Below are 23,210 nucleotides of genomic sequence, written 5' to 3' on the forward strand. Positions count from 1 at the left end.
TCTGGAATCTGATTTCCCTTGGCTTATTCGGCTGGGTCTTTTCTCTCTGTGTTTTTCTTCCACCCTTAGAGGAGTTAGCTCTGGTCTAAGGGCTAAAAGTCAGGGGTGCTCAAAGCATCCATGGGGAAAACTTTTGGGAGGGAAGGGAGCGGAGAGGTTTTTCAAGTGCCACTAGATCTTTCAGAGTATGATTTGTCCACTTTAAGGGTAGGAAAAATCCAGCTGAGTCCAGGCATGTCCTCCTACTAGTGCAGGACTCCTCTGAAGGTATATTAGCATCCAGGCTATCTCCTCTCTTGAAGAAGTGGTATTTTTTAAGCAGCATATAACTTAACCAGTCTACCCTGGGAAGCAGAGCTGCATTTGTTCCAGCAGTGTTTGAGTTTTGCTGAAGCCCAGTACCTGGGCACTGTCTAGCCTTCCTCTATTCCTGAGCCTAGATCCAAGTTCATTAGCTAGCCTCTGTATAGAGAAAGTTCTCTTCAAGAAAGCCAGCCTAGCATGGGAGGAAAGGGGAAAGACAACAGCCTTGAAATACTGCAGTGCTGTACAACACTGTCGCTGTTTTTGTTGGATGCTATCAGTGGTCATTGTGGCATCTCTGCTGAGCCAGGCATGGTCACGGGCAGCCTGTGGGGATAGCGGCACTGTCAGAAGGCAGAGTTGTACTGCTTTGTTGGGCTGGCCCATGTCTGCGCCGAAGAGCATTTTCCTATTTTTTGCAAGATTGGGAGGATGGCAGGTGCTGAATCCCTCTGCGGGTCTTGGGGAGGCTCAAGCACTCCTGTCTGAGTTGCAAGTGATGGGAAGCAGCTGTTCTTTGTCCTGTGCACACCCTGCTCCAAACCAACTCCTCTGGTGTAGCAGCCAGCCCCTCTCCCTCTTGGGGAAAGCTGATCTGATGCACTGAGCTGGGCCTAGAGAGTAAGAGTTTTAAGGTGGGATGTGAGGAGGTCTGTGCTTACTGAAGGGAGAAGCTGCTTTAATGACCTCTCTTGCTAAGCCTGCCATGCAGCATGGATGCTGTCTTCCCCTCGGGCTACTCTGTGGAAGTGAGGTCTCTGAAGCCAGTGTGTTCTGGTGGGGAGCTTGATACTTCTCTAGAGTGAAGATTTTGAGCGTGCTGCTGTCTTGACTGATGGCAGGCTTTCTGCACATGCCAGATGTTGAGAAAGGTGATATCCATTACTCTCTCTCGCTGTCATAGGAAGTAGTTGATGAGAGAAGCTTTTTTCGTTATGGTTGTTCAAGGTCTGAAAGGGCGGGGGGATTCTTGAGCTTATACAATGTGGTAGATCAATATTAATATAGCAGAGAAACTGCTTCTGTTGAGTTGCTGTGAGCTCCCAGCATGGATAGGTTTTGCATACCTTGTGCTGGTTTTCCGGAGCTGCTGAGTTTTGTTGAGGAGAGTGCTTGCACGAATGTGAATGTTAATACTGGTGATGGAGCTCTGTGTCTGCTCTGGACCTTGAGCGGAGCCTCTGTGATTGCACCCTGTGCAGGCCAGCCCTCACTGTCTGAAGTGTGTTCTCCAGCCTTGCTTGGAGATGATGAATTAAGCCTTTAGAGATGTGCTAGTGACTTTTAGAAGTTAGTCAGTCGTTGAAATAGCACTTCTCTACAGCTGGAGGTCTATGAGAAGGTCCCTTTGCAGTCTTGGAGCTTTACTTCAGGGAAAGGTTTGACCTGCTTTGATTAAAGGGAAGAAGGTTATTTGGACTGCTTGCCTACTTGCTACAAAAGATACCAAAAACATAAGCTCGGAGTATAAGCTTAGTTTCTCTAATCAAAACTTAACTCGTCTCTGCCTTCTTGGGCAGCAGACATGGGCCACAGCAGATGCTTCTCCTTAAAGGGAAAACAGTTCTGTGAGACAAGTCCAACAGTCTCTGGAAACTATTTGTTTAGAATATATAACTGTCTGTCGTACTTCTAACCCTTCTGTAAATGGACGAAGCGGCTATTACCTAAAACAAAGCCTGGAGTTTAAGAGCCTATCTGTTGGCTCCTGTGCCGGGCACAACGTTACCTCACGCAATCTTAGTGTGGAGGAAGGCGGTGCTGGGAAGGACAGTCGGGGACCCCCAGCTGCTCTTTCCAGAAAGGTGGGTCAGCTCCCTCACAGCTTAGTTCTTCCATGCCCTTCTTCACTGGGCTCTGCTGTGGGAAACTGGCCCTGCCTTGAGGGAGCTGCATCCTCTGGTTTGGGGATATTGCTGAAATCAGGGGTGAAATCTCCACCCCCAGAGTGGAGGGGAAACATCTGTCCCCCACTTCAGGGGTTTAAAGCAGTGGAGCAGAGGAATTAAACTCTATGGAAGGCAGATGTGATTTCTTCTGTGTAGGATCTGAAGCCAAGCCAGTGGCAGAAGCAGCCTCTATGTGCTATGCAAACTCCTGAAGATGATGAGCAGAGATACTGTCCTGCTAGGAGGTAAATATACTGTTGTTAACAGGACAGTGTTTTCTCCCTCTAGTTTGTTTTCTCCCTGCCTTCCCCTTTTAGTGTTGTCTGCAGCAGCTCCTGGCAGACGCACGAGTTGTGGACTAGAGCAAAGATCAGAGTGGAAACAGGCCTTGGATAGTCTGAGCACCTCATAACAAATAACTTCCCAGGAGTGCAGCTCAGCAGCCATTCTGTATTTTGTCAGCAACAGCAAACTTGGGTGACATTTCAGGGTCAGCGAGCCAAGAGAGATGTCATATTAAAGCCCAGTTTGCATCTTTAAGACAAATATTTTATCAAGACTATAGTTTAAATGTGAGACTGCCTTAAACCGTAAATTCAGCAGTTCTTGGCAATACCAAGTTTGAGAGGAATTTTTTAGGTACCACAGCTGTTGCATGTTCAAGGGGCCTTTCTAGTCTGATCAGCAGATTGAGTGCCGCACTGTGGCATGTTGGGACATAAGGCAAGGGGGAATTCTGGTTACTGCCATCTTGTCTTTTTATCTCTCTCTTTTTTTTTTTTTTTTTTTTTTTCTGGGATACAACATCTACATGCTTTCTGCAGCTGAGTCAGTTTTCTTCATCTGTCTTCGTAGATGGGACCTTGCTTGGTGACTTTCTAATCCTATCCCCAGAGCTAACTGTATGTTGTGCCCTCTGCCAAGCCAGGAAAGCTTGCAAGCAGCTTATTTCAGACTGTTGCTCTATCTCTGCTCAGAAAAGCTTCTTTGTATGAGGAGCTGAAGCACAGTGTAAACTTTCAAAATGTGGAGCCAATGCCTGTCCATACAACCCTCTCTGCCAGCTTGCTTCAGGTGGTGGTTTGGCATTTCCCTTGTCTCCCAAATATCAGAACATTCTCTAATGAAGCACAGAATTGCAATCTTTCTTCAGCCCTGTTGGTTTATTTAGTATTTCACTTCATCCTGTCTTGAAATCCTGCTGATGTAAGAACTGGTGCTTGCAGTTCATGTCCTCTGGAAGCATCTCGCTTGCACTCATTGTTCTTCACTTGTTTCTTCAAAGTCTGGTTTAGATCTTTGCACAAGTGATTTCCAGCCTTTGCCACTTCTAGTTGGCTGAACAGCACAAGTTTCAGCTTCTTATCAAACGTGCAGAATTACAAGCTTCTCAGCATAGTTGCTTTATTATGTGTATAATGGTGCTCTCATCCTAATTTGGGAGCCGGGGTCATCTACATGCAAACGCCTCACAATATAGTATAAAACATGGTAATTCCTGAAAGCTAAAAGAGAGCATGCTTCCCCCCCTCCTTCAAAATGAGGTGGGAAAACTGTTATCTATTGCCTTCTCAATTCAGTGTCTGGTTTCAGCTGAGTCCTCACAGGGACATACTGCTCTACTAATCCTTGCCCTAGATAAGAGTGTGAGGTGAGCGAGGCAGAGGCTGTGGCTGGTGTTTTGTAACACTTGACACTCTGTTGTTGGTAAGATGAGTTGGCTTGAGGGGCTGGAGTATTCTGGCATAAAGTAGTGGCAAAGCCAAAATGCTTAAGCCTGGCTTTGGAAAGGGCAAAGCACCTCATTCAAGGGAACCTGCATGCAAAGTGAATGCTGCTGTTGTTTTGCATTTGTGGATTGAAACCATAACATTATAATAGAGCCTGACAAGCTGAAGATTTCCTTCCTGGGAAGGTTCCAGCTGCCAGATATCTAATCCTTTAGCAGATGGCTCCCAGCCTGGTCCCATAGGGGCAGGGATTTCTTTATTCAAAAAAAATCTTTAAAATCGTATGCTAGATGTGTTTGTTCTTCCTCGGTTCTTCACAGAAGCAGTGCACTTAGTTTTTGCTTCTGACAACAAGGTTCTAGCAGCAGGGTGTCTCTTCCTCAGACCGTTTTGAATGGTCCTCCTATACAGCATCATGTACTACTAAAATACTGTGTGAAGGACTGCCAGGCAGAACCTGGGGCTCCTGTGCGGTTGGCTGAGGTGCTTTCCCTGGAGTCATGCTAATCCTGTTTACTTTGGGAGGAGTACCATGGGGGACATGGGTGGTAACAGCAAAAGAATGGTTGTTTTTACTCTGGAAGTATGGAGAATGGTGACTGCCTCTTCTTATTTGTCTAAACTAATAAGTCACCTATATGTGTTTTGTTCTTACTCTTTCAGATCCTGGGTGCTGTGATCCTGGGTTTTGGAATATGGATTCTGGCTGACAAAACCAGTTTCATTGCGGTTCTACGTAAGACCTTTATTTCTTCATCTTTCTCCTTCTGAATTGACTCTAGTCCAGGGCTGTGCTTCACCGTGATGTAGTCTAGGGATGGCAATACTTTTATGCACGGTCTGTGACCTGAGCAGTAACATGGTGTCTAGCAAGATAGGATTCTATCAGGGACAGGGTAAAAGGGAGCAACCCTAGAGACACAGCATTCCTCCTAGTCGTGTGGATTGCAACACCAGGGTCAGACTGAGACTGTTGCCTCTTCACCAAACAATCCAAATACTTAATTTTAAACATAGGAACTAGTATTTCATCCTGTTTTCACTGCATGCTCTGTTTTCACAAGAGCTTCCTTATTGCCATAGTGTCTGAAGGCCCCCAGTGTCCTAATATAGTTTTGCTATGTGAGTCCCCTATGCTCCCACTGCTTTCTGTAATGACCTATTTCAATTTGACTGTTTTAAATGCCAAAGAAAGTACCTGGTTTTATTGATGCTTCATGTACATTGAAAGTAGCCAGTATGTTTGTTCCTAAGTAGCAGAGGATGTACATCTGAGGAGGGACAGAAGGTGTGGGTCTGAAGTCTTTAGTGCTCTGACTTCTAAAACATACTCGATTATACATGCTTCTCATGAGACTTAGCCTGGCCATCAGAGGTGTTTTGTGTTGCTGCACGTGTGAGGGGCTAGCTTCCTTCCCCTTTTAAGTCAGCCAAGAGCATCAACTTGAGTCTTAACAGAGGGTTTGCTTTCTGCAACAACCAAAAAACTGACCTGGCTTAGCAGAACCTGGGATTCACAGGGCTGTAAGTGGACTGTCACCAAATGAGTAGCTCAGCTCCATCTTTCCCAGGCTCTGCTTCCTTTGTGCTTTTTCCTAGAGGGGGCTTCAAACAACTTTTCTGCTTGGTGGGTCTGGTTACCCATTGCCACTATGACCCATTGCCACTATGTCCAGAATTGCTGACTCTGGCACCAGTGTCAGATGCTGCAGGAGGGCTGCTTGCACACTGCTTGCAGCCCTCAGGGATGAACTGCAGTGGCATTCATAGCCCTGTTCCTTTGCAGGATCAGTGCAGTTGGGGCTTTATCTCCCAAGTTCTGCTGAATGCTCAGGCCTGGCTGTGGAAGGTGCTGGGTAGAGGTAATACCCCCATTAATGCCATATACACGGATGCTGCTGCTTGCTCTGTTTGTTGTGCTGTGGCATCTGCGTTGCTACTGCAGTACTAGAAGGGCAAGAAGCACAACAAGGGGTCCTGGTTAATAAAGTGAGGGCATAAGCAGAAACGCACTTTTAATACAAAGACAAAAGGAGCTTATTGGGGCCTGGCTATTTGCAGCATCCCTCACGGTCTGAGGTGTGTTGTACCAGTGGGCCAGCAGCTGTTTCCCCAGGCTGGTGGGTGTTACTGCTGCTTGTGGAGATATGAAGTCCCTGAGCTTGGCTCTGCTTCTTCCCATTTTACCCACAATCTCTGCTAACAGAGCGTTTAAGGATTTTGCTTCCTTCCTGGAGATTTCCAGTCTCAGCTCTTTCTCCCTTCCCCCTCGCTTCCTTTCCCATGCCTTGCCCCTCTTTCCCTCTGCTTTAGTAACCCAGGCATCAGGGAGGGAGCCCGGCACAGCAGGGCACTCCAGCTACTGCCAAAGGAGCCTGTTGTACTTGTTTGGCCGCCTGCCCAGCGCAGGGGAAAACATGGAGTGACAGCAAACAGAGCAGGAGTCGTCTGGCCAGTGGAGACTTCTTGTGCAAGACAAGATGTATTGCAGATGAGAACTGCAAGCACGGCTCCTGTCCCCTTGCCACTGTCGCTTCTCTAGAGGGCTTTTGAGTTGGAAATACCTTTTTCTTTCTTCTAATGAGAAGCTGACTAAGCAGCTGCCTTCTAGCAAGGTGGAGGTGCTGCAACCCTGGCACTTGAACACTTGTATGATGGCTGAGCAGATTTTGGGGGAGGGAATAGTGTAGTCTTGTGAAGGCCACTCCTGTAAGGCTGCTGCTTTAGCAAATGCTTTGCAGTATCATCATCTAACCTGTGCAGCAAGGGTCCCAGGACTGATGAGGAAGGAGGAGCAGGATCCTGGTTTCTGTGGCATATGTCCAGCCAGGGAGAGTCTGGCCTGGAAATGAATCAAGGCTGAAGTATCTGAAGTGACCTGTGTGGCAAACAGCTCTGGTTCATTTTTTGATAACTGATCTTTTTCCTCTGTTTGACATGTTCAAGAGAAAAAGTTTGGAAGCTGGTGACTTGCACCAGCTATCAGAAGTGGCGGGGTGTGTATGTATTAGGCGGGAGAGTATTAGTCTATGGTTGTTCTCTCTTAACCTATTTCAGGAGGAGCTCAGAGGAAGCTTGCCTCCTGGGACTTCTGTCCAGGAAACTAAATACTGAGCTCTAGGAACATTATTTTTATTAATCACTGGACATCCAGAATTCCCCTACATTGTGAAGCTTGCAGGTTTAAGAATGTCTCTTAATGATAAATGAGGTTTCTGGTTACTGTTTCTGGACAGAGTCCCTCTTCAACTTTTATGCTGTAATGCTTGCTCCCTCCAAACCTATTCTGCAAGAAATAGTCCTGTGACCAACCCAAATGTAAGAGCTTGTTTCTTCTGTTGGTCGCAGTACTTAATGTTGAGGGGAGAGGACTGACACCACCAGCATGTCTCAAATAATACTACCTAAACTTGGCTGAAAAACTGTTGAGCATTCAAGAGCACAGTCATTTCAGACACAATAGCAGGGGATAGCTAGAAGGATATGTAAAAGTAGCTAATTTGGGCATGATATCTGTTTTGATCCTGGAGTAGCATCTTTTTGCATGGGGTCATGCATAGGTGCTACAACAACCTGCAGTGAGTGCCTGGCCACAAGCCATTCAACACTGACTTGTCAAGTAACCTGTTGCACCATCTGTGCTCAACACTAGCTGTAGCTCTTGCGTCATATTTCACTCCACGGAGCTTGTGTCCCCCACTGTTGACTGCAAGTGGATAAGTAAAAACAGAATGGCTGGAACAAGGAATAGTGCATTAAGTGAAAAACCAAACCAAAAAGGATTTTTAGGACTTGGAAAAAAAACTTCCGTGAAGATAGCAAAGGGAATTGAAGCAAATAGTCAGTAGTTGTGGAGTAGAACATACTTTATCTTGCTCTCACTCTGGGTGCATTCATGAGGGAGTTAAAAATCCGGTAAGCAGGTAACTTTCTCCAAATGAGGTTCATTTGTTTGGAGTGACCTTGAGTTTTCCCGGCTCTGAGATAGTGGAGACCTGCAGGTTGGCTTTGAAAGTCTTCCTTCATCAGAAGACACCCAGAAGCAGCCTTCTGTCCCCATGTTCAACACACCTCTGTGCAGTCCCTTTGTAGAAGACAGCAGACTATTATAAGTAGATATGGAGGCAGTTCTCTAAATGGTGATGGCAGATGTAGTTTTTGTCAGTAGCTAATTTTGTTCCCTCTCCTGGCCCCTACAGAGATGTCATCTCCCTCCCTGAAGACTGGTGCATACATCCTCATCGGTGTTGGGGCTCTCACCATGCTGATGGGGTTCCTGGGCTGTCTTGGAGCAGTTAATGAAATCCGATGTCTCCTGGGTCTGGTGAGAGAATTCATGCTGTGTTTTAGATCTGCCCTTTAATACCTCTCCTGCAAAATATCTGTTGGATTGTAGCTGGGACTCAGGTTTCCTGGGGACGGTACTAATGCTAGGTCAACTTAGATCCAGTTCTTAATTTGCACTCATTAAATTCTCCAGCAGTCAACAGGCTACAGCAGTGGTTCCTCAGACATTACTGATGATGAGCTAATAACACTGCAAAATGAGAGAGGATGTCATTGACTTTCTGCAAACAGTGGGCTGAGGACTGCCAACTAAGGAGAGATGTCCCAGGTGACCCTATACCTTGTCCCCCAACTCCGACTTCCCAGTTGGCATTATGCTATCAATGGTGCAAGAACAAGTATCAAAGGCAGTGAGAGAGAAGAGGAAGAGTGACAGTGTCCTGCTGTGCTGCAAAGTTCAGCTTCTGTGGGAAGTGCAAGAGTCAAGACAGACTTGACTAGGAATGTCCTGTATGTCAGGACCTCTCTTCAAACGGTTCATCCATAGGAAATTTTCTGGCTCTAATGGATGAGGTGACACTAGCTTCATACACCTCAGCCTGCTACTTGACTCCTGCTTATTCAGAGCACATATGTATAGGAAATCACATACGGCCACATTGTGTGTCCTGGCATTAGGAACATCTAATGTAATCGTAGTAGCTGCCACCATTTAAAAGTAACCTTAGATGTCGAACTTCCCTTAAAAGCAGTTTGCTGGTGAATCTTAAATTTACATCCTCAGACAAATTAAATAGCATTTTTTAAAAAGGTAATTGACTTCAAAAATAATACAAAAAAATAGGTTTGTAGAATTGACTTTTCTTGCAGTGGAGATTTGGAATAGGCAGAGTCCAACTGATTGAGGTCAGAGTGGACTGGGAATGGAGCTGGGGGTAGGAGAGGGAGTCCCAGCTGGAATGACACATGCAGAGGGTGCTTGTAAACCCTCTCCCTCCTGAATTCTTACTGTTGACATGATGGGAGAAGTGCTGAAGTGCACTGGTCTGATGTAGATACTTGTACTTAAGCCTTTTACTGGGGAGAGCACTTGTTGATAGCAAAACTTGTCTGCAGGCGAAGGTATTGGCTCAATCTTGTGACTTCTTCTCTATATGAAAACTTACTAAAACTTGTGCTGTTATGTACAGACCTTTCTAAAGGCTGATAGTGGTCATCTGTTCTCTTTTGTTTCCAGTACTTCACCTGCCTGATGGTAATCCTCATAACTCAGGTTGCTGCTGGACTGATTATCTACTTCCAGAAAGAAACAGTAAGTGTTTCTTACTGTGCGTGTTTTCCTTTGTCTTTGTTTGGGGGAACAGGAGGCACCTGGAAATTCTTTCTTCCAAACTGGGCTATACTGTTAGCAGTCGTAACTGAATTCTCCTTTCCTCTACCCCAGCTCAGCAGCTTTGCTGTACAGTTTGCTGCTTCTGTATCTGCCAGCCTCAGTAGTGCTACTTTCTCAAGGATTATGAAACTCTGCTTGGTATACAGGCTTTGTTTTTGGGTAGTGGGAACAGTAAAAAGAAATTCCTGAAAGGTTTTTGACCACACCTCCTCTTGATCCTCCTGCAGACTACTATTTGAGCACATAGTAGCAGTGATTACTACCATGTTGCCATCACTGGTGACTTGAGGGGTTACCAGCCTGAGTGACTGCTTTTCTGGCTGGCCTCCCTTGTTGTGTAATCTTGTTCTGTCCTTTCAGCCCTTCTGCATCTGTATGTAAAACTCCCCTTGGAAGAGCTGTCCTCTTTCCCCAAGAGCAAACCCAAGTATCTGACAGTTCCTGTACTACAGTTTGCGTGGTTTAACAATTTGAAGTGGTTCTCTCTGTCAGGAAAGCAGTTTCACAGCGTATGCTTTTAGAGCTCCAATAGACTTGGTAGTGTAAGGGGAATAACCCTTGAGCTACTTAAGTGCATTACAGAATCACAGAATCAACCAGGTTGGAAGACACCTCAGGGATCATCGAGTCCAACTGTTGCCCTGACACCACCCTGTCGACTAGACCATGGCACTAAGTGCCATGTCCAGTCTTTTCTTAAACACATCCAGAGATGGTGACTCCACCACCTCCCTGGGCAGCCCATTCCAATGTCTAATAACCCTTTCTGAAAAGAAATTCTTCCTAATGTCCAACCTGAACCTCCCCTGGCGAAGCTTGAGGCTATGTCCTCTTGTCCTATCGCTAGTTGCCTGGGAGAAGAGGCCAACTCCCACTTCACTACAACCTCCCTTCAGGTAGTTGTAGACTGCAATAAGGTCACCTCTGAGCCTCCTCTTCTCCAGGCTAAACAACCCCAGCTCCCTCAGCCGTTCCTCATAGGTCAGACCCTCCAGACCCTTCACCAGCTTGGTCGCCCTCCTGTGGACTCACTCCAACACCTCAACATCTTTCTTGAAGTGCGGGGCCCAGAACTGGACACAGTATTCAAGGTGCGGCCTCACCAGTGCCGAGTACAGAGGGACGATCACTTCCCTAGACCGGCTGGCTACGCTATTCCTAATAGAGGCCAGGATGCCATTGGCCTTCTTGGCCACCTGGGCACACTGCTGGCTCATGTTTAGCTGGCTGTCGATCAGCACCCCCAGGTCTCTTTCTGCCAGGCCGCTCTCTAACCACTCTTCTCCCAGCCTGTAGCGCTGCATGGGGTTGTTGTGGCCGAAGTGTAAGACCCGGCACTTGTTCTTGTTGAACATCATGCCGTTGGTCTCGGCCCATCTATCTAACCTGTCCAGATCCCTCTGTAGGGCCTTCCTACCCTCCAGCAGATCGACACTCCCACCCAGCTTGGTGTCATCTGCAAATTTGCTGAGGGTGCACTCAATCCCTATGTCTAGATCATCTATAAAGATATTGAACAGCACCGGCCCCAGAACTGAGCCCTGGGGAACACCGCTAGTGACCGGCCGCCAGTTGGACTTTGCCCCATTCACCACCACTCTCTGGGCTCGGCCATCCAGCCAGTTTTTAACCCATCGAAGAGTCCACCCATCCAAGCCCCAGGCAGCCAGTTTGTCTAGGAGGATGCTGTGGGAGACAGTGTCGAATGCCTTACTGAAGTCTAGCTAGACTATATCCACAGCCCTGCCCTCATCTACTAAGCGGGTCACTTTGTCATAGAAGGAGACCAGGTTGGTCAAGCAGGACCTGCCTTTCATGAATCCATGTTGGCTGGCCCCGATGCCCCGATTGTCCTGCATGTGCTGCGTAATGGCACTCAGGATGATCTGTTCCATCACCTTGCCTGACACCGAGGTCAGGCTGACAGGCCTATAGTTCCCTGGATCATCTTTCCGACCCTTCTTGTAGATGGGCATTACATTTGCTAATTTCCAGTCAGCTGGAACTTCTCCAGTTAACCAGGACTGCTGGTAGATAATCGAGAGTGGTTTGGCAAGTTCATTTGCCAGTTCCTTCATTACTCTGGGGTGAATCCCATCCAGGCCCATAGCCTTGTGGGTGTCCAACTGGCACAGCAGGTCACTAACCGTCTCCTCCTGGATTACAGGAGGTTCACACAGCTCCCCGCCCCTAACTTCGGGCTCTGGGGGCCGAGTCTCCTGAGGACAACCGGTCTTGACATTAAAGACCGAGGCAAAGAAGGCATTGAGCACCTCTGCCTTTTCCTCATCCCCTGACACTACACTACCCTCCTCATTCAGCAAGTGGTGGAGGCTCTCCTTGACCCTCCTTTTGCTGTTGATGTATTTCTAAAAGCTTTTTTTGTTATCTTTGACTGTAGCAGCCAAATCAAGCTCTAATTGAGCTTTGGCCCTTCTAATCTTCTCCCTACACGACCTGGCCACGTCCCTATAGACCTCCTGAGTTACCCGACCCTTCTTCCAGAGCAAATAGGCTCTCTTTTTTTTCCTTAAGTTCTAGGCTAAGTTCTCTGTTTAACCAGGCCGGTCTTTTTCCCCGACGGCTTGTCTTTCTACACACCGGGACAGCCTGCTCCTGAATATTTAGCAATTCCCTTTTGAAGCATGTCCAGCCTTGCTGGACTCCTTTGTCCTTCAGGACCGACTCTCAAGGGACTCGGTCCACCAGCCTCTTAAACAGGCTAAAGTCAGCCCGCCGGAAATCTAAGGCAGAAGTTCTGCTCTTGCCCCTCCTTACTTCCCCCACTATCGAAAACTCGTAACATTTCGTGGTCGCTATTCCCAAGATGGCCACTGACCCTCACATCTCCCACTAGTCCTTCTCTGTTCACAAACAACAGGTCAAGCAGGGCCCCTCCTCTAGTGGGCTCATTTACCACTTGCATGAAGAAGTTGTCCTCCACACATTCGAGGAATCTCCTAGATTGCTTCCTCTCTGCCATGTTGTATTTCCAGCAGACATCCGGCAAGTTGAAGTCGCCCACGAGTACAAGAGCCGGCAACCGGGTGGCTTCTGACAGCTGCTTGTAAAACGCCTCGTCCGCCTGCTCATCCTGGTTGGGTGGTCTATAACAGACTCCCACCGTAATGTCCGCCCTGCCGACCTTCCCCCTGATCTTTACCCATAGACATTCAACCTTGTCATCCTCCTCATCTTCCTCAATTTCAACACAGTCCAAGCACTCCCTAACATACAGCGCTACCCCACCGCCTCTCCTGCTTCGCCTGTCCCTCTTAAAGAGCGTATAGCCATCCATAGCAGCACTCCAGTCATGAGAGTCATCCCACCACGTTTCTGTGATGGCAACCACATCATAACCTTCCTGCTGTACAGTGGCTTCTAGCTCTTCCTCTTTGTTGCCCATTCTGTGTGCATTGGTGTAAACGCACTTCAGCTGGGCTAGCAGTCTTGCCCCCGACGCAGGCCTGTCGCCCCTAGGTTCATTTGTGGCTGCCCTGGTCGTATATCCCTCCCCCATCAAACCTAGTTTAAAGACCTATTGATCAGCCCTGCCAACTTCTGGGCCATTACCCTTTTCCCCTCCTGACTCAGCTGTTCCCCATCTGGCATAAGCAGGCCTGGTGCCATGAAAGCCGCCCCGTGGTCAACGAACCCAAAATCCCACCTATGGCACCAGTCTCTTAGCCACATATTAATCTGTTGTACTTTTATAGTCTTTTCCCTATTTTCACCAAACACCGAAGTAATTGCAGAGAATATAACCTGCGCACCTACCCCCTTTACCAAACGCCCCAAGGCCCTGAAGTCCCTTTTGATAGCCCTGGGACTTCTCCCTTCAATCTCATCCCTACCCACCTGGAATACTAATAGTAGGTAGTAGTCAGAGGGCCTCACCAGTTCAGGAATCCTCCTGACAACATCCCTTACCCGAGCCCCAGGGAGGCAGCAGACTTCCCTGTGAGCTGGGTCTGGCCTGCATATGGGGCCCTCCGTTCCCCTTAGCAGGGAGTCGCCTATAACAATTACTTTTCTTTTCTCCTTTTTGGAGCTGGTTGCAACCCTCTTACTTGGTTGCTTCTGTTTATGTAGCCCCGTAGAAGGTCTTTCACCTAGATTCGTGTCTTCCTGACACTCAGGAAGACGCTCAGGCTCCAGCACCTCATACCTATTCTTCAGGGGGAGATGGGGAGGGGAGGAAGGTCGGGATGGGATTTGCCTGCCACCCCGAGCAGGGACCTGCCTCCATTTTCCCCCATCCCCTAGGTCTCCTCCTGCTCCTTGTGGAGGAGGAAGAGGATCCTCTACTACCCGGGGAGCATTAGGCCTGTCCGTTTTCCCCAGGACAGGCAGGGAACAGCACTGCCTGCCAACCTCTTCCTGGGATGCTCCTGTGCTCCTTAACCTTTCCACCTCCTCCTTGAGTCGTGCCACCAAGGAGATCAGGTCATCGACCTGTTCACACCTCACACAGGTGAGGTTTCTGTTACCCTCGAGTGTCAGGGCCAGGCTCTGGCACTCCCTGCAGCCTGCCACCTGCACCTCCGCATGCTTCCGCAGCAGGTCCGTTTGGGTTGCCATGTCTTTTCTGGCACCCGCAAGGGACTTAGGGCCCCGCCGAGTGGAAACCATACCTTCCTGCCCACCTACTCTGCTCGCCCTGCCTGCGAGAACTGCTGCGCAAACTGCCACGCCCCTGTTTGCGTGCTCCTGTTCACCACGCTCTGGGTTGCTCACGCTTCCCAGGGGGCCCTTCAAATCTCCCAACGTGCCTCCGGCTACACCCCCTCCTCTCCTGGGATGGGACTCGGGGTTGCTGCTCAGGTGGCCCTGAGTACAGCCTGGGAGAGAGTCAGGGCCCTGCAAACGGCTGTGGCCTCCCCTGCCCTGGGACACACACAGTCACTGCTTACTCACCCTCTCCCCTCTGCCTGCCCACCCAGAGGCTTCTTATCACCCGATCGACAGGGCGTGGTGCTACGCCCCCTCCTCTCCTGATTCGTTGCCGGGAACTTCCGGGTCCAGACGCGGGGCTGCTGCTCGGGGCGGGGGGGGGGGGGGCCCAGAGCACGGAAACCGCCCGGTACAGCCCGATCTCGCCCTCGCCCCGCACTCACCTCAGTCACCACCGCTGCTGCTGCTGCTGCCAACTGACATTGCAACAGCCTGTCCTGGCTACAGATTCCCTGGCCAGGTCAGTGCCCAGTCAGGCCTCCAGCTGTTTGACAGCTAAATGGGCAGCCACATTCATACAGTGGGAGCAAGTTACAGCAGGAGTCCCTGCTGGCTTCTGTCGTGGTATGCAGGTTTCTGGTACGAATTGTGGATAACCCTGTCCTTTGCCACGTAACTGTGTATCTATACCACTGCATGGCCGTGCTTGCTTCTCCTAAGCCAACCCTTCTGCTAGGTGGTTACAGAAAGCAGGTGGTTGAGTAAGTTGTGGATGGGGCCTGGTGGTGAAGTTTGGGGACAGAGGGAAGGTGCATGTCCCCAGTGTAGCTGATATGAGCTTTGTACAAGTGGCTGTGGTGACTGCAAGCAGCTGTTGGCTGGGTTCCTTGACAAATGTGGTGTGAATGTAGCTTGCTCTCTGGGCTGGTTGGAGCTGATTGAGAAACTGAAACATTGGCTAGCTGGTGTGTAAAGTTAAAGCTTTAAACAAGCTGCTGATTCTCAACAAACAGCTCTGACTAATGCAGAGGAGGAGGTGTGGGGATGGGCATTCCCCTGCGATGGGAAAATGCGACTTTTCTGACCAGGAAATTCCGTACCGCCGTTGGTATTTCTGCTCCAGCTGTCACTCTAATCTAGAAAACTCCGGCTTTTGAGCTGTAGCTCTTCATTTGAACCTCAGTCAGACCAGGGGAAGAATAAAAGTGCTGGGAGTTATTCTGCACAGCCCTTGGAGCTGGTGTGGCTGAGATCATCACTTGTACAGATCCAGCAGAGTGTCAGGGGAAGCTGGGCTTTGAACAGATGCTCCTGTTCAGTCCTCAGTGAAAAAACTTACAGAAAATCTCTTCTAGAGCCCTTCTGTTTCAGGGATCTTCCGAAGTACCTGCCTAGAGCATTAAGAAAAACTGTTCCAAGAGGGTCTTGGCTGAAACCTCCCACGCACTGGTTTGTGGCTGCGCTTCATTGATGCTATGCATGTCGCTCTGCTTCACTTGATGTACGTCATCCCAGCACAGCTTGGAGCACAGTGAAGCAAGCCAAAAACTGCTCAAGATCCAGTCCCTAGATGTCTATTGTGTTCTTCGTGTTTATTTCTTTCTGACTTCAGGAACTTGGTTAGATATAAACCAAGGAATAACAAGAGTGGAGGAAAGGATCGTGGCTCCAGAATATAGCAAGGTGATACTCGCTCCTCTGATGCTTGCAACTGAAGTATTTATTTCTGCACTGCAGGAGAGTAGACAGGATTATTGTTGTACTCCTCTACCTGCCCTTTTCTTGATTGGTAGCTGCTGAACAGATTTACTTCATTTTTTGTTGGAATACCTGCTCCTTTTCAGTGTCCAAATCCTTCCACGCCCCTGAGGTATGGAACTATGCTGAAATAGAGTTAGTATAACTGTAAAAGGTTCAGTCTCGCGACAGGAAGGCTGCTGCTTTGCCTCCCCTGTGGGAATTCCTAGAGGAATGCCCCTTCAGACTGGAATTGCCCAGTACTACTGGGAGGATGTTGATTCAACATCCACTTCCCTACATCTGTTGGTGACTGAAACTGTGGTGGTGGTGGGTTTTTTTAGGGATAACAAAATAGTAATGTCACAAATGTTGCAAATAGCATTCTGCTTTGTGAGCTGAATGTTGCTACTCACCTACATGTAGTAGATCACGAGCCCCTAAACATGTGAGAGCCTGGGCAAGGTCTCTCTTGGCCTAGTTCACACAGTTCTCTGCAGCTTGGCTCTAAATGCCTTGAGTGAAGGAGAGCAGTGATCTCTTGGGAATTGTCCTACTTGTTAGCTATTGTTTGCAGCAAACAGGCCTGTGTGATTGCATGCAGCGACTTGCCTAGGGCTACGGACGGTTTATTAGTTTCAGAATTTGAAGTGACTGGGGGGTTGAGAGCCCCCTCCTGTTTTTTTGAGCCTTTTTTCATGTGCAGGCTAGATGCTAATAAATGCTGGGGGAAGGATCTAGCTTGAGTCTCAGACAGAGGGACAGGATAGATGACCGATGGTGTCTGACCCTGGAAGAAGCCTGCATGATTCATTCTGTGATCGAGACTGGAATCAAAGACCTATGCTCTTGCCTCTGGTGTTTAGCTTTCCCCAGCTCTCTCTTCAGTAAGCCTCTGTGAAGGGGAGACTGACAGCCCTGCTGCTTTATGGCAGTGGTCTGTGGCTTTGGTGCCTAGGCTTTGAATGCCCCTGCTGTGGGGTGGCGGGGTTGTGCCTTCTGACACTGGGCTAGCTGGAGCTGGGAAGCAGCAGGAGCTCAGAAAGCAAGGGCAGCCATTTTTCGGAGCAGTCGTGCTCCACACAGCACTGAGTCCTGATGGGCCTTAAATGGGTGAAGATGGCAAGGATGTTGAAAGCCTGCCTAAGTGTTCAATATGCATTTTTAGCTTGTTGCTCTTTCAGTTTTCCTCTGCCGAGTGTGGAAGGGTGATCAACTGCAGGTGCCTGTGTTTCCCCTTTGGGCTGTCCTGCTGGTTAAACCTGTGAACAAGCTGCCTGTGCGTGCTCTCCAGGGCTGTGCTGTTGTTTGCGTAACACTCCCCCGTTCTCCGACTACTTTTCTGAAACACCTAACAATGCCTGAGATTTTTTTTTTAACTGAAATGCCTCACTTTTTGAAACCAGAGCTGTTTGTAAGACTTCTTGCCTGTTCTTGTGTAAGAGTAGAGGAAGAGCAGAGATACAGCTTCCGTATGCAGCTGTGATTGGGGACATCTAGTTCAGTCCCTGTCTCTGCTTGTGGTGGGGTCCTGGGATGGAGAACAGAGGTCCTACCTGGGATTCTTGCAGAAGTGACACTAAGGTCTGTCTGGCCTAATAGCTAAGGGACTAGATGGGCCCAGGATAGGACAACAAACACAGCTCTCTGCCTCCCTCTGTGTGTGGAGCCAGCAGTGTGCTGCAGGAGGGGTGAGGGTGGGAACTCGGAGGTTTGGTAACTGATAAGGCTTATGCAGCAGCCAAGGCTAATCTCATTAGCGAGAACCAGGTCAGGCTGGCTTGATTTGAAGGGAAGGAAAAGGGGAAGCAAAGTGATTAAAAGGGGAAGAGCTGGACATCATGAGAAGAAAGATCATGCAGCTCCCATCTGTTTGGCCTGACATAACTGATCCCAGTGAGCAGAGCTGCAATATTCCTAGGAAGAAGAGTTGCTGATGTAGAGAAGCTCCTCTCTAACAGTAAGCTCTGCTTCCTCTTGCTGGGTGTCCTTGGGTTTGCTATGGTCATTTGCAATGCTTAACAGTAGGAGGAAAGGGAAAAACCATTTTCACTGATCTGCAATATGCTGTAGCACCACAGGAAAAAAGGTAATACATGGGATGGGAGCATGCTAGTGCTCAGGCTGATGTAACTCTATCCCATCCCTCGAGTAGTCTAATGGCACTTCTCTCCAACCTCTTGCAATCTGAGTCTGTCCTTAGCAATAACAGCTGTCCTCATGTACAGGCTGGCTGAGAAGAGCTTCAGAAGGAGGTGGGAAGAAGGTGGTGAAGGAGTCTGCTGGTAGCTTGCACACCTTATCAAACTGAAAACTGTTGTAAATACCTCTGGATAAGGAATGGGGGTGAAGGGATGATTTGATACACCCGAGCTTTGTGATAAGACTGTTAATGAGCCGTTTAGATAGTTGTAGTACTTCCTGTCTTAATATAGAAGTAGCAGTTGTAGGAGTCTGGGGAGAGGCAGATCAACGCCTTGTGAGAAAGGGAAGTTTCCACTACAGAAAACCCAGCTGTATACAGGAGCAGGGTGACTCATACCTTCCCTGAGCAGTGGCGATGAACTGCAGTGACTGAGATTCTGGACCAGAGTCTTGCTTGCCGTGCAAGGTTAGAAGTACATTACCTGTGAGTACTTAAGGCAATGTCATCCTCTAGCTTGCACTTATCTTTCACCTCTGTCTCGTCCGGGGCAGGCAGCAGTTGTTCAGCCTGTGTCTTACCAGGATAACCATACCCAGTTCTGTTTCCTTGTTGCTTATCAGGTTTGTAGCCCTTCTCTGTGCCAGGGCAAGGACTTGCTGGGAAGTTCCAGTGCTTTGGCTGTTGCATCGCATAGCAAAGCTGCTGTCTTGCCTTTCCTTCAAGACTGGGACTGTATATATTACCTTCTTTCTACTTGTTACTTTATGCAAATACCTTTTTTTTGAGTGACCGAAACTGCATATAACATTTCTGAAGAGATACAATTTGTGCTTTGTACAATTGTTTTGCTATTTGCCCGTCTCTTCTGGAAGGATTTTCCTGATGCATATTAAGACTCTTTCGGTCCTCTGACTTTGGACCACTGGAGCCTATAGGGTTCGTTCTTTGTTTGTTTTGTGGCCACCAAGCATCCCATTTTTCTGTGGTAGATCTCCAGTTGTCCTCTATACCTTGTAACACTTATTTGTCTAGGACTTCACAACTTTGCTTTTTTGTGAGTTAAATTTATTTTGCTTTCTGTTCTGGTGTTAAGGGGATGCATGATTGCTTGGTCTGATGTCTGAATTCTCTGTGCATCAAATGTGCTTCCCATCAACACTATAACAAGCATAATGCTGTACTTAATAAGCAAAGGATTTTATTCCAAGCTTCAACTTCTGAGGAACCTGAATAGCAGTCTCCCATCTGCTTAATAAGCTTAAGAAGAATGATTGGTGGAGGAAATGGGGACCTAGAGTTAACTCATTTTCTCTAGAATAAATTCCCTATTACATAGCAGCAGGCCATGCAATGTTGAAAGCAAGGGTGGATTTGTAGTGTTTACTTCTGCTTGGAAAAAAAGTTCTCTTAGCAAGAAATGCCCTTGGTCATCATAGTGGGATTTTATTTTGGTAAACGCATTCTGCATTTCATCTTGTTGGTCATGTTTATTGCCTCTTTTCAAAAGCATAGACAAGACTGCAGAGTAAGGTATTTCAAGGTCAGTGTGGGGGATTTGTCACTACTTGGTTGCTTTTTTTTCTTTAAGCGTTGCTTTGTGTGCCAATTAAATGCTAATTTTCCAATGACTTCAATATTGGTTCTATCTGTCTCTTTGCTGTAACTTAAAAATACCTGTATTGTGCGAGTGGGATGACCTCAGCACCTATTACTGTTTCCTTCCAGTCCTTTGGAAGAGGGCTAACCAGAAGGTACTGCCCATTCCACTTTTTTTTTTTTTTTGCAGTGCCTGTAATCTCCGCCTGCAGTTTTTGTCTTTGCTCTAACCTCATTCACTGGAGTTAGAGCAAAGCAAAATGTTTTCACGCCCATAACAATGTTCAGCCCGTGGTTTTTTTTTTCCACTGTGGGGGAGGTGGATCAACAGCAGGACTAGCACAGGTGATAGGGAGGGGTGTTATGTACCCTAAGCCCCAAAGAAAAGGCTACAAGGAGTTGACTAATCTAACTCTCCTGCCTGTTTTTTCCTTGCCAGCTGAAGGAAGAGTTGTCTCGCATAGTTGGAAGTCTGATTGAAAATTATGACCCTTTGAATAATGATGAGAGGAACTTAGAAGATGCGTGGGACTATGTGCAAATGCAGGTGAGTCATGGGGGGCAGCAAGAGGCAGATCATGCTGTTTGTCAGTGCAGTAAATGGCCTTTAAAACTAGGGTGAGGACAGGGAAACAGGTATTGCAAGAGGCAATACTAGAGCACATTGATCTGGATGATCTGCAAAGTTGCCCCTGAGGTTTGGTGCCTGCATACTAGAAAACTCTCTTGCTATTACTAGGTAAGACCCTGAACCATTCCTGCACGCTGGCTGTTAGAACTAGCTGGTATTGGCTGCATAGCCTGACGTATCTGGCCTATCAAATGGCACCCCAACACTTCTCTTTGTCCGCAGGGTCTCCAGAATGCTAGCCTGTGTGAAAGCCACCGTGCATACTATTTTTGTAGCAAGTAAAGTCCCTAGCTTATTGCCAGGCAAGTCAGTAGCACTGCCTGCCTTACTCCTTGGTGCATGTTTCTTGCTTATTGTAATGGCTCTTCTGCAAGTGTCAGTGTTCTTGGGAGCCATCCAGCCGCCCAGGGTTTTTGTTTTAGCATCAGGGACAGCGCTTCAGCCACTAGATCAGTGTTCAGGCACACTGGAGTCATGATAGCTGTTTACTGCCAAACCACAAGTTGAGAGCTGGCTGGCTGTTCTGGTTAAATACATGCCCAGCATGGGATTGATGTGTAGTAAGTACAAGTAATAGCATTTTTCTTCTGTCTGTTATTCAGTCTGCAAAACACTGACCTGCAGTATTTCTCCTCCTTGGAGGGAGAATGATTTATTTCTATTTTATCACTGTAGTTGCATCTCGTTGCTAGTGGACTCAAGAGAAGGCTGAGTCTACGGTGGAGAGAGAATCCTGCTTGAGCCCTTCTTTTATGTAGGAACAGAAGAAGAAGGTTTTGTAGAGGTGAAGTGGAGTGTTAGGAGTCTAATTCCTCTCATACGCTAGAGTTAGCATTTGAAAGAGGGTGGGTGTTCTGTAGACCAGTCTTGGAGTTAAAGTCCAAACCTCTGTGAGGCAGAGGTAGTTCCTTCTGGAGGCTGGATCTTCAACACTTGTTTGGAAACCAAATGCTCATCGTAGTGTGGGTGTTCAGCTGTTTGTACCTTCGCTGTCATGTCTGTTACGTCAGACTGAAACATTACTTTTCCTTTCTGAGCAGAGGGGGATTTTCCCTAAACTTCCACCTTAAGTTTGATAGCCTTTCTGCTCTGTACCACCATGCAAGCACTGGGATCCATGCTTAAGATAAGACCTTAGTCTTTGCTGGACTTCCCAGTGTGCTTTCCCCTCCAGCAACTGCAGTTTTATCACGTGGCTGTATAGGAATGTAAATGTTTCTTCGGATGGAAAATTTTCCTCATCCCGTCTTCCACTGCAGCCAGGAGAGTGGAAACTCATCGTGACTCGCTGGGGCTCGGCAGCATGTCGATGCCATCGTGCGGTGGCTGCTTGTGTCCCCTGGAGGCCCCATCTAAGATCAGTGGTACCTTGCAATTGGGAACCACAAAATGAAAAGTTCCTGCTTCATGTCTGCTCAAAAAATGTGTGCTACTCAAAGAAAAATAGTCTTAGCAGTTAAACCTATGGAAATGGCATAGCTAGTGGAAGACTAGATAGTAATCCTTTTTAGATGTCTTTGAATACACTTGATGTCTTGTCAACACATTAATCTCTTGCCTGCCTTGCTTTTCCCTCAGCAGTTCAATCTGCTGACGATGAACTGGAGGGACTGAAAAAAATCTCTCAAGCCTGTCACACAGGACAACTGCCCTCCTCCAGCTGACCCACCAGCAACATCTGTTTTGCACTTTTACTTCTGTTTAGCATTGTCACCTGGAGATAAGATGAGCTTTGCTAGTATTTAGTCTGCAAAAACTAATCAAAATTGTGCTCTGTAGAATTGATGTCAAACTGCATGGTCTGCTGAAATCTCAATATTTAGGCCTCATGCAGTAAGGCTTGCAAAGGATTCGTATTCTAGCATGACTGGTGTGCATGATTTATAGTCTACTACGCTCAAAGTCTGCTAGAAGTGGCCCTTTAACTCTTGTCTTGCTGGCAGAGTGATTCTTTGGTAGGAAATAATGCCCCTGTCTTCTGGATGGCCCTATGCATAGGTTATCATCTGGTAACCAGGGTGATGTTCTAATGTAACTAATTCATGCAAACTATATGGCCTGACTGTTGTTGTTACATGGAGAGGTCCTGGGTACTTCTGCCTCCACTGCCTGTTTGTTTTCATGTGCAATATGTTACCAGTGCAAAGTGTAAGACCACGATTATCTCTCTGCTTATTAGATCGCCTGCTGTGGCTGGACTGGAGCAAAGGACTGGGAAAATAATGAGATTCTTATCAATCAAAGCATGACTGCGTATCCCTGCTCCTGTTCCAATAGCTCTGAAGACATTAAGGTAGATAGTGGTTTCTGTAATCTGGATGTCCCTGTCAACGGCACTGCAACGTATGCTGACTGGCCTGTTCATGAGCAGGTAAGTGGGTATGTCTTGGCCCTGTGGAGCTTCTACTGAAGTCACCTTGTCTTTGTTCCTCTGGGAATTATTTAGAGCACTTTTTTCACATCAGTATTGCTTGAAGTACCTGTGGAAATTGGGGTAAGGGAGGACGGGGATCCTGCCCTTTTCTGCTAAAGCTACTGTGAAATTTAGTATAGCATGTAACTGGAATAATCTCTGCATGCACAAGGAGATGTGTTATGGATTTTTAGTCTTGAGATACTTAGATTCATGCTTCTTTCCCTTGTGACTACATTTTCTCCATAGGGATGTATGGAAGGTGTAGAGAAGTGGTTGAAGGACAACCTTGGTGTCATTCTTGGGGTCTGCACTGGTGTTGCTGTTATAGAGGTAAGTTACTCCCTAACATGAACCTATACTGTCTTACCATGCAGACTCTTTTAAAGGCAAAGCTATTTTTTCAAGTAA

The 23,210-nt window shown here is 47.6% G+C and overlaps 1 protein-coding gene across 1 annotated transcript in view; it reads left to right on the forward strand.

Moving 5' to 3' along the window:
- The window catches only part of CD82 (CD82 molecule), a 50,376-nt gene that overhangs the window by 24,613 nt on the left and 2,553 nt on the right, over nt 1-23,210 (forward strand). Inside the window, exons 3-8 of the mRNA XM_068399000.1 lie at nt 4,586-4,658; nt 8,122-8,246; nt 9,447-9,521; nt 20,195-20,302; nt 22,566-22,757; nt 23,049-23,132. Coding sequence (XP_068255101.1) covers nt 4,586-4,658; nt 8,122-8,246; nt 9,447-9,521; nt 20,195-20,302; nt 22,566-22,757; nt 23,049-23,132 — 657 coding nt within the window. The remainder of the gene's footprint in view (nt 1-4,585; nt 4,659-8,121; nt 8,247-9,446; nt 9,522-20,194; nt 20,303-22,565; nt 22,758-23,048; nt 23,133-23,210) is intronic.

This window comes from Nyctibius grandis, chromosome 4 (genome assembly GCF_013368605.1).
Source record: "Nyctibius grandis isolate bNycGra1 chromosome 4, bNycGra1.pri, whole genome shotgun sequence".
Classification (NCBI taxonomy): domain Eukaryota; kingdom Metazoa; phylum Chordata; class Aves; order Nyctibiiformes; family Nyctibiidae; genus Nyctibius; species Nyctibius grandis.